At 41.3% G+C, this 16,244-nt stretch overlaps 1 protein-coding gene across 5 annotated transcripts in view; it reads left to right on the forward strand.

The window, feature by feature from the left end:
* Positions 1 to 3,030: 3,030 nt before the first annotated feature.
* Positions 3,031 to 16,244, forward strand: part of CLIP4 (CAP-Gly domain containing linker protein family member 4) — a 31,281-nt gene continuing 18,067 nt past the window's right edge. For 2 of the 5 annotated variants that reach the window (XM_012572385.5, XM_030268870.4), the window contains exons 1-8: positions 3,033 to 3,134; positions 4,331 to 4,367; positions 6,530 to 6,591; positions 7,156 to 7,302; positions 9,819 to 9,958; positions 10,788 to 10,881; positions 11,747 to 11,908; positions 14,959 to 15,077. In XM_012572385.5, the coding sequence (XP_012427839.4) occupies positions 7,170 to 7,302; positions 9,819 to 9,958; positions 10,788 to 10,881; positions 11,747 to 11,908; positions 14,959 to 15,077 (648 nt within the window). In that variant the 5' untranslated portion in view covers positions 3,033 to 3,134; positions 4,331 to 4,367; positions 6,530 to 6,591; positions 7,156 to 7,169. Of the gene's footprint in view, positions 3,135 to 3,584; positions 3,604 to 4,330; positions 4,368 to 6,529; positions 6,666 to 7,155; positions 7,303 to 9,818; positions 9,959 to 10,787; positions 10,882 to 11,746; positions 11,909 to 14,958; positions 15,078 to 16,244 lie in introns of those variants that run through there. The other 3 variants (XM_072927441.1, XM_030268868.4, XM_072927442.1) reach the window with 3 other exon arrangements.

Raw genomic sequence — 16,244 nt, forward strand, 5'->3', positions numbered from 1 at the left:
TTTGTGAGATATATTTACATTTGCCTGTTATTTGTGGAAAGTGTGTTCTAGTCAGTTAGACAGAGTTTCTCTTTTCTAGGCATTCCATCAATATTTTAGGTGCTTGCTATCTGCCCCAACCAATGCATTCACTGCTGGTTTCAGTGGGTAAGAGAGCTACAGCCAAAAGATGAGAGTTAGGACAAAGAACTGTGTGAAACAGCATGAAGTTTTAAGCATAGATTTCCAGAGTTATGATGCAAATCTAGAAAATTAAAAGGAGAGGGTTCCACTGGCCTTGGCAACAGTTGCATTAGTTCTCATGAGTGAAAGCAGGTTTGTGGTTGTGGAACAATTTCAAGGCAAGTGAGTTGCTTTCGGGTGAGGGACTAGCAAATTTTTAACAATTAACTGGTTGGCAAGGACTGCAGCATTTCCTAATGGAAGGTGGCAGTATTGATTTTGGATCTAGAAGTGAGGTCCAGGAATTTGTGTTCCTGAAAAATATCCCAAGATGCTACAGAAAAGGGTGCAGCTATTTAGACTTATGCCTTTTCCAGTTCCCAGTGGGTTTCCTTACCTAGAGCATCTCAGGCTTTCCCTGAAAACTGAGGTGAACACAGGATTCCTTCAGGCTTTCTCTCAGAGAGTGTCTCAAGCCACAGTGTGTGTGCAAACTCACTGTCAGAACCTCCCTGCTGCCCTAAGCCTTGCTCCAGAGGGGCTCTGCTTGAAGCTGCAATGCCTTCCTGAGCCATTTTAATGATTACTTTCCTCTGATATGTAACTCTCTGGAGATGAGCTGGTTAGCAATGCTCTACTTCTGCCTGAAGAAGAGACAAGAAATAAAATGATATTTCAGTTGAAACAGGCTTGTTGCTCACAAGCATTGTTTCCACATCTTCCTCCCGAGGTGGTCAGAGCTGGTGCAGCCCATTGTTTGGAGTTCTCCAGGTGTTCAGCAGCCTTGCTGTCCATGGCAGCACCAAGTGAGTCAGACAGGATAGGCTGAACAGGCTTTTCTTCCTCATACATATCCTGGCTGGTAGGAGTGGATGAAAAAGACAATGTGCTAAGAAAGTGGTTTAAACATACATTCTTTTAAAATTTCCATTGCAGGGCCCAGAGGTGGAAGTCCAGACAGGCAGGGGTTTTGTCAGGCAATGACCTCCAACCTCCTCTGCAGCTGCAGCACTCACTTTGAGCTAAGTTTGGGGTTCTGCCATTGCTGGCCTGATCAGAAGGCTCTTCTAGAACCTGCAATGCTTTGTTAGGTCCTTGCTTTCATTTTCTAGCATAAAAAAAAGAACCCCACACAGTTCTGTCCTCATATTCAACACCACCTTTGAATTCACACCACATTTTCCGTGGTTTATGGCAGATGGCAACTATATCCTCTGTCTCAGCTTTCATTCTGCTGCATCAAACAAGCTGTGCTCTGGCAACCTCCAAAAACAGACTGTTCTTTTCCTTGGCTGTGCTGACAAACCTTCTCTAGGCACGCTGGATTAGCTGCTGCTCGCTGAAGTAGGGTGCTCACAGCAATATGTGATCCCTCAAGGAGATGGCCAGGCCTGCTGGCATGAACACTTCACCTCCCTGCCACAACTCTTCAGTTACACATCCCAAGATAAGTGTTGGATTTTCGTGCCTTTGCTGTATACTGATAATGATGCCCCTTGTGTAGCTGCCTCACATCCTTCAGTTCCTCAGTTACTTCCCTACAATGATCCCACACCTCGGTCTTGTATCAGTTCAGTCCTTTCTAACAGCAATTCGTTCCTTTTTGCTTTTTCATCTCATCAGTTTGACTTTTTAAAAATTCTTTTTCCCAAAAAACATTAAAGGAAAACATGAAACAAAGATTAGTTCCAAGGATAACATCCCAGGATGTCATCAGTAGACTCCCTCAGCTCAGTACTTTGCATTTAACACTGCTTAACACTGTTTCCCCCTGCGCCTGTGCTTTACCTTCATTGAAGTTCTCCTAAATTCCAGTCTTCTCCAGAAGAACTGCTAATAATTTCCATTCCAGGCTCTTCACTCAAGTCTGTAATTCAGTGTCAGCAATAAAACATTTCCTTTGCCCTGAGCACTGAGCATCTCACAAAAGGCAAACACCGCCTGCTAGTACAAAGCTCACATTTCATCTTGCTTACATGCTTGTCTTTATAAAAAGAGTTAGAACCTAAGTAGCCTTGAGGTGAAAGTAGCAGGCCTGCATTTTCCTGGAACATTTTCTCTTTGTCTTTTCCAAGGTATGGAATGTTTCAAGAAGTGGAAGAACTTCCTACATTTTTTGTAGCCATCTGGTATCATGTTTACTCTCACAATTCACTGCTCTCCTTCTTTCAGTTTTAGAGTCTCTGGGAGCTGAGAGAATTTGCAACTCTAGACCTTTCCAGCACTTCACTTGAGAAAATTTCCACTTGCCACTCCTGTTATTTGTCCTACCCCCAACCCTTTTAATATCATCACTGAAAACATAACACCAAAAGCTTGATTGCAAACATCAGTTATGTTTATTTAACAGTGACCCACGCGGAGCACAAAAACATAGCAGGACTTGGCTGCGATTTTACCCAGGTCCAATTCCACTCATGCAGTTTGGGCTCGAACACGCAGGTGGGTTTACCACCGTAGGCGTCTCCCGGAGAGTGCCAATCTTCTGCGACTTAGATCCTCATTCGATTTCACAGCATGGGACGAGCGCCCTTTGAAAATCCTTCTTGGGAGTTCTTCAACCTGGCTACTGAGACAGCCGGGGAGTCCCGACGCCTGCGCCAAGTGCTAAGACGTGCCAGTGGTGCCGCGTGGCCTCCTGCCCGCTCCCAGCCCGCTCCCAGCCCGGCCCCAGCCCGGTCCCTGCCCGATCCCTGCCCGCTCCCAGCCCGCTCCCAGCCCGGTCCCTGCCCGCTCCCAGCCCGCTCCCATCCCGGTTCCAGCCCGGTTCCCGCCGCCGGTGCCATTCCCTCACCGCTCCCGCCGCTGCACGCCGCGTGGGGGGCGTGGTCTGCCGGGAGGGGCGGAGCGCGCTGGCCGCCCATTGGCCGGAGGGTAGGAAGGGGCGTGGTTTGCCCGCGATGGGCGGGGCCTGGGCCTCGCGGTGCTGCGGGCGGGCGCGGGCGGCGCGCGCTGCGCTCGGCCGGGAGCAGGTAGGGCTGGGCCGGGCCGGGCGCCTCCCGGAGCTCTCCCGGCGCTTTCCATCCTCCCTCGGCGCTTTCCATCCTCCCTCAGCGCGTAGTGGGGGGCGGGGTGGCGGTGCAGGGACCGCCGCAGCGGGCGGGCCGCGGCCGGCCCGGCCCCCCCATCCGCCCGGCTGCGGCACACGGGCCGGGGGCGGGCGCGGCCCGGGGCGCCGTCCCCGCGGCGCTGGCCCGGGAGAGCGGGAGCTGGGTCCCGGCACCGCCCGCTTGTCCCAGCGCCCGTCCGGCGGAGGTCACCGGGGTGCGGGTCGGGAGCGGCTTTCTTGTGAGGGGGGACTGCCGGAGCTGGGCCTGTGCAGTCCGGAGAAGAGAAGACAGCTGGGATCTCGTTAGTGCATATAAATATCTCCAGGGCAGGTGCCAAGGGGACGGTGCCAGGCTCTTTTCAGTAATGCCCGGCGACAGGACGAGGAGCAGGGTCTGTAAACTGAAACACAAGAAGTTCTACCTCAGCATGAGCAAGAATTTCTTTACACTGATGGTGGCAGAGCATTGGCACAGCTGCTCAGGGAGGCCGTGGAGTCTCCCTCCCTGGAGACATTCAGACCCCACCTGGACATGCTCCTGTGCCACTGCTCCAGGTGACCCTGCCTGGACAGAGGGGCTGGAATGGATGATTTCCTGAGATCCCTTCCAACTCTAACAATTCAGTGAATATGTGAAAATCCCTGCACACCACGCAGATCTTGGGTTTACCTACATGTGTGTCGCATGTCTACCACCCGTGCTGTAAATGTTCTGAAGTGGGCAGCTGGTGTATGTGCAAGAAACTTGTTCTCTGAACTTATTTTTTCTTGAGCACATCTAAGTACATGATAAGGAGTCCATTATACATAGTTGTTGTCAAAAATAGCATCACATTTGTGACAGGTTCAGCTATCAAAGCCCAGAACAGCTGTATATTATAGCTTGAAGTGCTTTAGCATTTGCAGGTTTTTACAGCACTTGCAGGAAAGCTTTGTGCTTTAACACAGATTACAAACTAGAGTACAAGAAGAAGTTGGATCCTCTATTATGTAACTTTTTTAGTATGTATCTGCAGAGCTACCATGCATTCCTGTGTAATGTGTGGATATCAGGTGTGTGCATCTGATGACTCTTTGAAGTTTTTTTTTCCCCTGATATTTCTGCTTTTTCATTTTCAGATATAATTCACTTGGAAGAACGTATGGCTGGCAAATAGTAAGTATGATACTGTCTGCTGTGCTAAAACTGTGCTCTGTGGTAGTTTGGCAATGCTGTGAACAGAAGTATTCTGTCTTCTTTCATGTACTTTAATAGTTTGTGCTCTAAACTCTTTTACTAACACAGAAAAGTCACTGCTCTTTTGGAAGGCCTCCCATTCCATTGCACCAGGACTTTCCAGCTGAATCTTGGTGGGAAGCATGTCTTGGGTATTGTTACTACCTCAGGCAGTTTTATTTGTGCTTACAACAGAACTCAATATGCGGATTGCGTGGGGATGCCTTTTCATGTCCTTTGAAATAGTTTTGAGCCTTTCCCTTTGCCTTTCCAGCTGTGTGTGTGGTGCTAGCTGGCTGGGAAGCTCTCACAGCTGGGCTGGCAGCCCCTGGGGGTGGTTGTGGATGCGGAACTGTCTTGACATGGCGTGGTTCAGTGCTGTGTGGTGACATGTGCCACGTTCTAAGGCTAGATGAAAACCCTGCAGTGTCAGGGTGGGCACAGTGCCACTGGAGGTGCTGGCACTCCTGTGGACATGGAAATTCATTCTTTATGGAGTTGGGTCAGCATTGTAGCCCTTGGGACCTGGTGCTGCCTACCTGACAGCGTGGGTTGTTTCCCTGCCTGCTTTGCTTTGGCAGAACACAGATGGTGTTCTTGTCTGTGGCCTGCAGAATAAAAGATGCCCTGGCTACTTGCACAGGTTGTGTTCTGTTTGGTCTGCTTTCCTGTGTGCCATAAACACTCCTTTCTTGCATTATTTTTGAAATGGCTCTGTTGATTTCAAGTTGCAACAGCTTTTGTTGTCCTACTTCACAAAATCTCACCTTTTCCTGTTAACATCTGCTCAATCAGGTCTGGCTACTTTTCACTGTGCTCCTTTTGTTCCCTCAGTGTAGGGCTGTGCAAAAAGCTTTTAATTTCTATTGTGTATTATTCCAGTTTAAGAGGCTCAGCTAATATATCTTCTATACTCATGCATATTACTTGTTCCTTTGTGCATTTTGTGAGAACTCTGAGGTGCTGCCTGTGAGAAACTTGTGGATTCATGTGTCTTACAAAACTTTGTTTTGTTTTGCCATAGCCTCTGAAGAAATATTAGATTGTAGCAGATTTATTTCACTGTTGCCCTTTAAAAGCAATTTAATTAGGCATTTGCAGCTTAAGAGACTTCTAGTCCTTCACACAAGAAAGCTGTCATCTTTATGATGGCTATTAAATCCTTGAAATATAAACTCTTAGCTTTTCCTGACTGTAAGAAAATATTAATTGAAATAATTAGAGATATTTTTGGCCCTGTTGAATAAAAGAACACGTAAGCCAATGAAATTTGATAATGCTGTGGGAAAAAATAGTCGTGTCCTTCCAGTGGCCTCCTCCTTGATCTTCATGCCAGAACATGGATTTGTACAGTTGTATAAGACTAAGGAAATATAATAGTTGGGAGAAAAATGAGCATTTTTCATGTGGACCTTTATTTCCAACTTGAGCACAAGGTGAACTGTGTATGATGGGCAAGAAGAAGAGGCTTTAATTTATTTACTTCAAGATTAGCATCTGCTAATGCTAAAATGTTTTTTATATTAGCATGTACATTGTGAGGTCCCAAGCAGTTGACAGACTTATTTGGGGAAATATCAGACTAAATCTACTTATATAGCTTGTTGTGTACTCATATAGCTTGTTAGAAATAAAAACTAAAATAATTCTTCTTTTAGTTTTTCATATTTGCTTGGGTGTAAATTAAATGTAATTAATACAAACATTCCTTCAAGCTCCATAGCTTCTTTCTGTCAAGCAGGCTGGCTAAACAAATTCCCAAGAAAAGTACTGTATAGCAATCTCCAGAATAAAAATGTAGGTTGCTTAGTAGAAATGTTGCTTTTACCCTAAGTGTTTAATAATGATCATTCAAGATGCAGAATTTAAATTTTTCTACTGTGAGGTGTAGCCTCTGATGATGTGATCATGTCTGTTTTAGTTAAGAATAATGATTTTTTTTGTTATTTGTTAATGAATTTGCCTGATAAACTGTCTTACAAGTGGTAACCAGCTTTCCTCTGATCTCAGCCTTCGAACCATAACTAGGATGTGACTTGGGCTGGTTGTTATATTTTGTCACTATAACTCTACAGCCATTTAGTCTTGATTCTCTCTGCTAGATTGCTGTAAGGCCTGGGAAGTTGACTGGAAGCAGCAGGAGGGTGAAGGTTCCAAGGCTGTGGTAAGTGTGCTATTTTAAACCATGCAGGAGAGGAGCTGGGAACGGAGCTGATACAGAATCGTGAGTCCAGGAGTGTGAGTCACTCAGGGATGAATTGTCTGCTGCTGTGTGGGGGAAGATGAAAGAGCTGAGATTTTAGAAAGAGGAGGCAGCAGTAGCTGACAGCATGTTCTTGCTCATGGGTGAAGGGAGGGAATGTGCATGCAGAGTATGAGGGCAGGTACTTGATGCTTCACGTTTTCATAAAGCTGTGAAACACACTAATCCATTTATCCTCAGTGTGTGTTTGCTAATTAGAGCATTAATATTTTCCTTACTGCTCAAGTGGGAAACTGGGGAGAAATATGATGTTTTCCATTAGTTATGTGCAAGTTTAGTGGTGGAAGTCAAAACTAGAAGTTGGCTAACTTTGACACCATGCTCTACAAGCTGTGTTAATAGTTTGTAAGAATGTAATGGCAGTAATTGTTTATAGTCTCATTGCTCATTATATCTTATTATGATAGAACCAATCCAATGTATTTCCAGTGAGGTTATTTATTGACTTTTTTTTTCCTCCTAAAGTGACTGTCTAGAAGATGACCATAGAGGATCTTCCAGAACCTTCCTTTGAAGGAGATTCCCTCATTGAAAGAGAACGATTCTTATTCCCAAACTCTGAAACATCTGTTACTTTTTCTGTTGCTGCAGCACCAATGCCTTCAGACTGTGGTATGTACTTTAAACAGGAAAATAATTTGTGATCAGCAGAGAATAAATTTGAATACATTTTAAGAAAAGCTGTCAACTCTTAATTATTTTCTTCTTACTTAAATGGATTCTCTGTTAAATGAAATGAAAGATGAAGACCCATGCTTTTTCCATTCTTCTTACTGCATACACTATAAATGATATCTTTTCCTTTCTACAGTTCTGTGCATGTGTGATCACATTTGTACTTCTTTCACATCTCAGTGCAGAATTGGATATTGGGTTAAGATGTAAAATTGGAGTAAGTAAGGGAAGTTAATCTACTCACATTTAAAACTTCTAGAGTCACCCTTTTTCTTGTGCTTTAGTATGTAAATGATGTACTAGAAGAGGATATTTCTGTTGGAAGTGTACGTTTTTGTGGTGGTAAGGACTATAAAGTGGGTGGTAGAAAATTATACCTAGTTTCAGTGATCAGCTGTTAGAATAATGTTTGTCTTTAGTAACTGTCTTCAAATGTATAAATTATAATAAAATTTTAACAGTATATATAATGTGTTAAAATGTCACTGATAGCTGCACTTATAATGCCTTTGAATGTTGCAGAAGATACTAATAGCATCTATATACTCTAAAATCATTCCTTCCACCTCTGTGTTTCCCTTGCATTGATTAGAGCAGTCAGCTGTATTCAGGAAATACAAATACATGTAATGTTCTGTCTTTGACAGACTCAGCATTCTCAAGACCCATTTTGTAAGTTAGCTCATGTTGAGAATGTAAGTGTTCCATATGATATATTTCAGTGCATGAAGGTGTCTTTATATGCTTTAGCCCTGTAATCATCGCTTGTCTCTCCCAGTCTGCTCTAAGTACTGCCATGATTTATTCCATTCTACTTTCTTATCCCTTAGGTAAAGTTTTCATTTGCCTTCTTTAAACATTGTTTTGTTGTGGTTCTAATAACCCTCTGATAACCCACTGCTATGTGTTCTACCTGGTTTCTGCCTACTGGTTAAATAAAAAAAATCCTTTTATAGGAGATTGTTGTCGCCTGTGTAACAGTAACATTGCTGAATCTGTGTAAAGGAGATTAAGCCATGGCAGAGAGAAATTCTTGGTCTTTACATTCAGTGCATTTATTTTTCCTTAATGCAGTTGAGCACCATGATCAGTACTTGAGAAAGTAATATTTTAAGGTATCTAGATGCCATTGCCATCCTTTCATGGGATTCATTGCTTTAACAGATTTTCTGTAGCATTGCTTTGGTTTGCAAAGACTACAGGTGATCACCTGTTAAGCACTTAGGGTGGTTGTTACTAATCCTTGATACAGTCTCAGATTTTTACCCTACCATGCTGATTGTAAGAGTTGCTTTCTGATAGATAATTTGGATCAGGTTTGTGGCTAGAAATCTTCCTGATAGAGTAAGAACTGTGAATATTGTGCAGGATCATTAATCTTGTTGCCTAGTTGTTTACTTCATAGCTTTCAGCTGTAGATCAACTATGGTTTATGTGGAAGGTAAATATTAGTGGATAAATCAGTAAATGTATGTTGATGTGTTGGATGTAGGGAAGAAGCACTCTTCAAGTAGTGCTGGGAGATAAATGGTTTGGGGTTTTTTTATATGGTAGGTGCAAATAAAAATTAATGGCAAATATCAGTGAAAGTTGTCCTCCTTTTCCATTCTTGTTGAATCCAGGCGATTGGAGTTTGAGGAGCTTCAAATAGCCAGGAAGCAAACTCAGTACATGCTTTTATCTGTTGGTGCAATCTAGAGGTCAGGTATGCTGTTTTTGGGGAAAGGTTGGGATGATTCACCCAGGGCTGGTTTATGCCATGCCACACACCCAGATGGGTGATGGTGTGTGTTGTTTAACCTGTCTGTCCTGTCTGAGAGCTGTGAATCTGCAATGGATGTGAGCTGAGTTGTACATTTATTCAAAACCTGTTTAAAAGGCAACTCCCTGATAGCTGCAGCAGAGGTAAAAGTTCAGTGTTTGCCATGATTCATTTGCTGATGGCAGTAGACTCTGCTTTCATTCCCTCTCGTCATAGCCATTGCTATCCAGATTCTTTCATGTAATTTTCCAGAGCTGGAAGAAATTCCACAGATTAAAAATAGAGGATATGTATATACAAGCACACACACACACCTGTGAGTAATGTGACATATACTTTTATAATAAGGTGTTAAACAGTTTGGGTTGCCAGAAAGAACATGAGGCTTAAAATCTTCAAAAGTGTTTTTTTTTTCCTGATCTTGGTTTGGTGGCTTAATTTTTGAAGGTGTTTGTTTCCTGCAGCTGCCATCAACTGGGATTGATGCATTCATGAAATACTGAAAATAGCAGAGGTCACAGAATGCCTTCCTGATTAGAGTGTGTGTTTATATTTTAGTATGTTCTATGTAAATTGTGAGAGAAGAAGGAAGATGTTTTCTCTCTGCTGTTCTTTGCCTCTGAGTTTGAAAAAACTAGATGCATGTTAAACGTCAGGATTTTATATAAAGACTCTTTTCTTTTTTTAACAGAGTTTTCCTTCTTCGATCCCAACGATGCAGCATGCCAAGAAATACTCTTTGACCCCAAAACATCAGTTTCTGAATTGTTTGCTATCTTAAGGCAGTGGGTTCCACAGGTCCAGCAGAATATTGATATTATTGGGAATGAGGTGAGATACAAATGAAGATCCTTGAGTGCTCTCAATGTTAAATACTGTGTTGATAGTCAATAAAACCAGTTCATTCAGAAGCAGAATTAATCATAAATGCAGATACAGTTTCTGCCTTTTAACAAGTAGTGGCTGGTCATGCCTTGAATTCCACATGTCAGATTTTATCTGGAAAAAGAAAGCTGATGGGTAGAATTCAGTACATTTGCATAGATGGTATAAACAATGTTTCTCTCAAGGCAATTGTGTTGAGACCCTTCACCTTGGTGTTTCAGTTTCCTACTTAGCAGTAATCCCAAACTCAAACCCAAAAAATAGATGAAGTCACCGTTAAAGCCTGACCTTAGGAGCAATATTTCCAAAATGTATTTCTAGTATTTCCATCCTACTTTCTTATTTTTCTTCTGGATTGCAGGTTTTTCTGGGGAAGTGTAGTGGAGATTAACCCTACCATATTATAACTGGGGGCTTCTTTTTGGGAGTGTGTGGGAGTGGGGTGGGTAATTGTTGAGAGATCAAAGAATAAGGGGAGAGCTTCATAAATAATTCTCTCATGCAGTTAACTGTTTAACTTTTAAGCATGTTAATTATATGTTAGAAGGAGCAATATAAAGAATTTTTAAATCTGTAAGTAATGAAGGTTAATTATAATGCTGTTTATTACATTTGTGTATGTTGCTCAGCTCTGCAGTTAAGAGTCTTTTCTGGCAGGCTTCTTTGTTACTAGCCATTGCAATGAATCCAGGAGTCAATATATCTGAAATAAGTTAGGAAATAATAGTGATGTCAGAGATATGCCAGAGCTAAAATGTGCTCATTTGCCTGTCAGATCATTAAAAGGGGTTGCAATGTGAATGACAGAGATGGACTGACTGATATGACCCTCCTGCATTACACTTGCAAATCAGGGGCTCATGGCATTGGTGAGTAAAAAAAAAAAGTCATTATAGATGTAAAAACCTAATTGACTCATATAAGCTTATCCCACTGACACAGAATTTTTCCTTGCAGTAGATTTTTTTTTTTTTTGGTGCTTGTTTTTCTCTGTTCTAGTGGCCATGAGTAAGGAAGATGCAGAACTGCAGCTGTAGCCATGGTGGGGGGAGCAAGCTGAGTTAGTGGTGTAGGTATTACACACAGTAGTACCAGCTTAAACAGATACTTCAAGTAGCAAAGGCAGTTTCAGACTGAGATGCAAGCTGCAAGTTTGCTATGGTTTTTGCTGCAGTTTTTTACAGCAGAACATATAGGTGACTGGCTGTTACTTTTGTTTCTTTCACCCTGTTCATGTCAGAAGAGAACAATAAACTTTGTTTGCATGATTATGGTCATAAATACTGGACATGAGAACACATTTAACTCTGAACACCCTTATGAACTTTTCTGTGTTTTGTTACTTTTTTGTTGACCTGAGCCCACTTCTCCTCTGAGTTTGAGAGAAGTCTGGCATATGTCATCTTCCCTGATGTTGGCAGATCTTTTAACACAAACTTCAGCATTGTGATGTGCAATTCTTTTTCTTCTATCAGATACTAAAACTCCTGGGTTTGGTGGCTGACACAGTACTTATATTAGAGAAAAGCAGGTAGTGTTATACACTACAGACTTCAGCTGTTAATGATAAAGGGCAAAGATTTCTGTATCCTAATCCTAAAGAAAAAGGCATAGTAATAGTTCTGCTGTGAGCTTGAAGGGCTTAATGTATCTTTTGTGTTACACATAAACATGTATGTATTTGTTGAGGTCAAATAAATCACTAATGCATACTTCACAAAAAATACCCTGCAGGTGATGTTGAAACTGCTGTAAAATTTGCAACACAGCTTATTGATTTGGGTGCTGACAGCAGCTTGCGCAGCCGCTGGACAAATATGAATGCGTTGCACTATGCTGCCTACTTTGATGTTCCAGAACTGATCAGTGTTATTTTGAAAAATGCCAAGCCAAAAGGTAAGCGTTGTGACCTTTATTTCATGTAGTTTTCCACATTTTGTAGATCCTATGCTGATGTACTGTGGTCTGTAAGTCCATTTATCCATTATACATAAATAATTTCTTGTTCTTTTATTCAGCCTCATTGGTTTACTCTACTGTTTCCATTGCTGGTTTTTAAACTTGAGCTTTGTGCAAGATGATAGAAGTTTCAAATAGACTGGAAAGCAAACACGTTAATCTTAAATTATTGAGAACTAAGAGAATGTTTGCAGAAAACCAAAGATACAACTATTCTAGTAAAATCTTGTGGTTTTTAAGGTTGCTTAAACATTGAGAAATATGTTTGAAATGTGGGGAGAAGTTTAAAGGAGTAGTAAGGGATTTGACAGTTGCATGTGGCAAACCTATGACTGAGGCAGTTTTGAAGTGCTCATTTTTCCCATTTGTCAGCTACGTAGAAGGTCCTGTTTAAGGAACAATTTGACTTTAGTATTTGGCATACATAGATAACACCTTTTGGAATGATACTGTGAAGGATTGGTAACTGGAGCCCTATTTATACTAGTGCACATGGAAATACAGAAATGGTTCTGATCAGAACTGTTTGTTTCTAGTCTGGTCAGGACAGCAAAACCAGTAAGGAACTTCATCATTAAAACTGTACAAATGTGAATTTGTTCTACTGAATATTCTTACTGTGCTAGTTTGCAAATGCTTTTTTATCTAGGGACTCTTGTCTTAGCAGTTTGAAAAGCTGGTAGGCTTTTGGAGTACCCAGGGCTTGCTTAGCACATCTTGAATCTCCATGGAAGTAATTGCTTAGCAGTCCTGTTACTGATGTGACTTGCTTAGGAGGTGACAAGCGTGGGTAGGTAGCAAAAGACAAAATCAGACTGCACAGTAGTTAAGTCCACATCACATTTCAGTAGCCTGGCTTCCATAATTTGCATCAGCTGTTTAGATCTCCTTTCAGACCTTTGTTTGCATTCGGTGTTCGCCTCCTGTGCAGTTCCTACAGAAGGGATGGGACTTTGTTCAGATTTCCAAGGAAACCACTCTGGTTACTTGCAGTTGGCAATTCTTGGATAAGCAGCTGATGTTTTTAATCTCAGGAAATATATAAAATTATTTGCCCTGTGACATGGAAACAATGGATAGTCTGAAATAATAGAATAATTTTAGCTCCATACTTTGTCACGTGGTTTGCAGAGAACATACACAGAAGGGTGAGCGTGGTTTGGATGGTGAACCAAACCAATAACTTCAAGACAGTGGTGTGCTGACTCTGAGACGCCCATTGTGAAGCACAGGTGTTTCCTTTTGATTTACTGCTAAACTGTATTTCTTTATGATATGCTGTAGTTAAATTCTTCATACAGATTTACTCCTCAGATGTTACAGGAGAGAGCTAGTTTATCTTGGATTTTTAGAGGTTTTAAATACAAAAATTGGATATTATTTTCCTCTAGATAGTTTGGGGGTAGTTACCAGGTAACATTTGACATTTCTCTCCTTCTGTCACCTCTACTATGCCCACTTAGATTGAAGCTGTAGAAGAACTGTTCAGAAAATCTAAGCATAAAGCTTGCAAGTCTGAGGAGGTCACACACTCAAAAAACAAAGCCACACATCAGTTGTTTTTCAAAATAGGAATACTTGCAGCTTGATGGCTCAGTAGCTGATGCTACTGACCAGTATTTCTGCAAATTGGTTCCTATGTGTGCAGAGAATGTTTGGCTGTATTCTGTGTTAGTTTCAATGACTGTATACAGCTCCTCAGCTTCTCAACTTGGTGATATTTTCTGACCTTTGGTACATAAAGGGTGCATCTGCATGTATTGCTGTCATTATGACTGAGGCATGTGAATGCAGTCTTTTGTCATGTTTGTATTCAGTCAGTGCAATTGCAAAACTTAAATTCTGATTGCAAATTTGTTACCTTTGATCTTTTAAAATTGAGTCAATAATTTTATTAGTATGTGTGAACTTAACATGTCTATACAGACATATATAACTGTCTATTTTCTATATTGTTGTTTTATTTGTTTATTTAGTGTAACTATATAAGAATGTTGATGTAGTTGGGATATACTTTGTTTATGGTATTGTGAGAAGGGCTAGTGTTTCTTGGGATGGAACCTGATACTGGAAAATATGAGGAGACTCTTCAGCCCTGAGGTGGAAAGTTTTATGTTCCTCACTGGTATTTCAAATTGGAACATGATTGCTAATACTTGTGGTCTTTCAGCTTGTGTATTAAATCAGCTGGCGTTTTTAATTAACAGTGCTATACCTAGCTGACTCAAAATGACATCTCTCTTGTGTAATTTAAGAGAGGAGCCTCAGACCAAACAGACATTTAAACTCCAATCTTCTAGAACAGTAATAACTTCATAGCAGATTGAAAGATATATTGGGAACAACTGATAGAAATATTCATTGTGCTAAATCATTTCCAGTCAGATGCAGTGCTCCATTTTCCAAACTATCAGTGCAAGACCCTTCAGAGTGCAATTTTTTGAAAACAAAGAAGTTATAACAGTCACCAGCTCTTCCTTCATTCTTGGGCATTAGTAACTAAATCAGTGTAAAGCAGATGTATAATCAGTTTTCCCTTGCCCTACTGCCTGCTCACAAAGGAAATCAAGTAGTTGAAGATGCATCTCATTTTAATGTTTGACACCTAGAAGCAATAAAATAGAAATGTTTCTGGAACATTAAAGAATTATTTTACTTGCAAGCCTGAAGTTACTCACTTGTTAATCTTGGCACAGTATATTGGGCACTCTGAGTAGCAGCAGTTTTGCAGTTAAGCCATCACTATTAAAAAATGAGTGAAAGTACATGCTCATCTTCCAGATTGGATCGTGGTATGAATAAACAGATGCAAATAAGGTTGATATTCTATGTAGAATTACTTCTTATGTGCATTTGGTACATAAATAATGGTATGTCTGTGTAAATGCTAACATAAACTGTAAAAATGAATGTCCTCTCAAGGAATCTGTAGGGGGAAATGTTCATGTAACCAACTTGCATACCTCACATGTGATGTTTAATTACAGATGTGGATGCCACCTGTAGTGATTTTGATTTTGGAACAGCTTTGCATATTGCTGCATTTAACCTATGCACAGGAGCTGTCAAGTGTTTACTGGAACATGGAGCAAATCCTGCCTTTAGGGTAAGGAGTTAGGCTGTAGATTCACCAGAAGGTGAGAAAGGTACCTGGAAAGACTGAACAGTCTGTCCAGGATTTTGACTAGCTAAAAGTGTGCTACATAGAGTGAGAGTGCCTCAGAAAAAGATATTTGCAACTCATAGTGGATGATTTTGTATGCTTTGTCTTACTTGTGTGTTGAAGTTTTTTGTGTCATGGTCTAGTTCATTAGTTCAAATAACTTTCAAGAGGTTTTTCTGTTTGTTTTTTGAGCTTTCATTTATTAATACTCATGGGTGTCTTGCAACAGCTGAGTTCCCATGGCAGTGGGGGATCTTTTCAGAAATGGAGGAGTGCAATCTTTGCCCTCCAGAAACGCAGTGTTGTGCTTAGCAGTGGGTCTGGTGTGAGCATGAGTAACTGAGAATGCATAAACATCACCTGCTCTTTAGCAACCTAATAATAGGCACAGGTTATAGTGCAAAGTGTTGCTAATATGTGTCTAGCCACAATCTTGGGTTTTGATTGAGTTTTGTGGTTTTTTGGGTGTTTGGGGTTTTGTTGTTGTTTATGCTTTTTGGGGGAAGGGCTTGGAAGGTTTTCTTATTTTAGCAAAACTAGTATCTCTGTTCTCCATTTTCAAATGCAGGGGGTTATTTTTAATGAGAAATCATAGTTGTTTTAAGGGTACTCAAAAGTAATTATTTCACATGGCAGTCTTGCTGTGAAATCTTCTGGAACATTACTGTGCATACAGTCCTTCATGATAGTCAATCTAGATCTCTTGGAAAATGGTCTGTTTCTTTTTGTCTTGTTATTCAGTGTGCATGAATGTGTGTCTCCAGTTCTCTGGCAGCTGTTATGTTTAGGAGTCTGTTGTCACAGGGAACGCTGCTTTGTAGTTGCACAAACATTCTGAGCTGGCAGAGGTGGCTGTGCCCTTGAGAAGGGAAATCCTGAGCTTCCACTTCACCTTCTTGCCACTCCTCTGCCCCTGCTTTGTGTTGGCACAGAGGTTTGCAGGGCACCTGCTGGGCTGAACTGTGGGACTAATGTGACCAAAATAATCTCTAATGTCATGACTATAAACTTAAACTCCCCACTCAACTTTAACCCAGCTATTTCCTGTTTTTAAGGTAGTGTGATTTTTACTTACAGAGTGATTGGAGATTTTTTAAAGAATGGTGGGTG

This window comes from Taeniopygia guttata, chromosome 3, assembly GCF_048771995.1.
Source record: "Taeniopygia guttata chromosome 3, bTaeGut7.mat, whole genome shotgun sequence".
Taxonomy (NCBI): Eukaryota; Metazoa; Chordata; class Aves; order Passeriformes; family Estrildidae; genus Taeniopygia; species Taeniopygia guttata.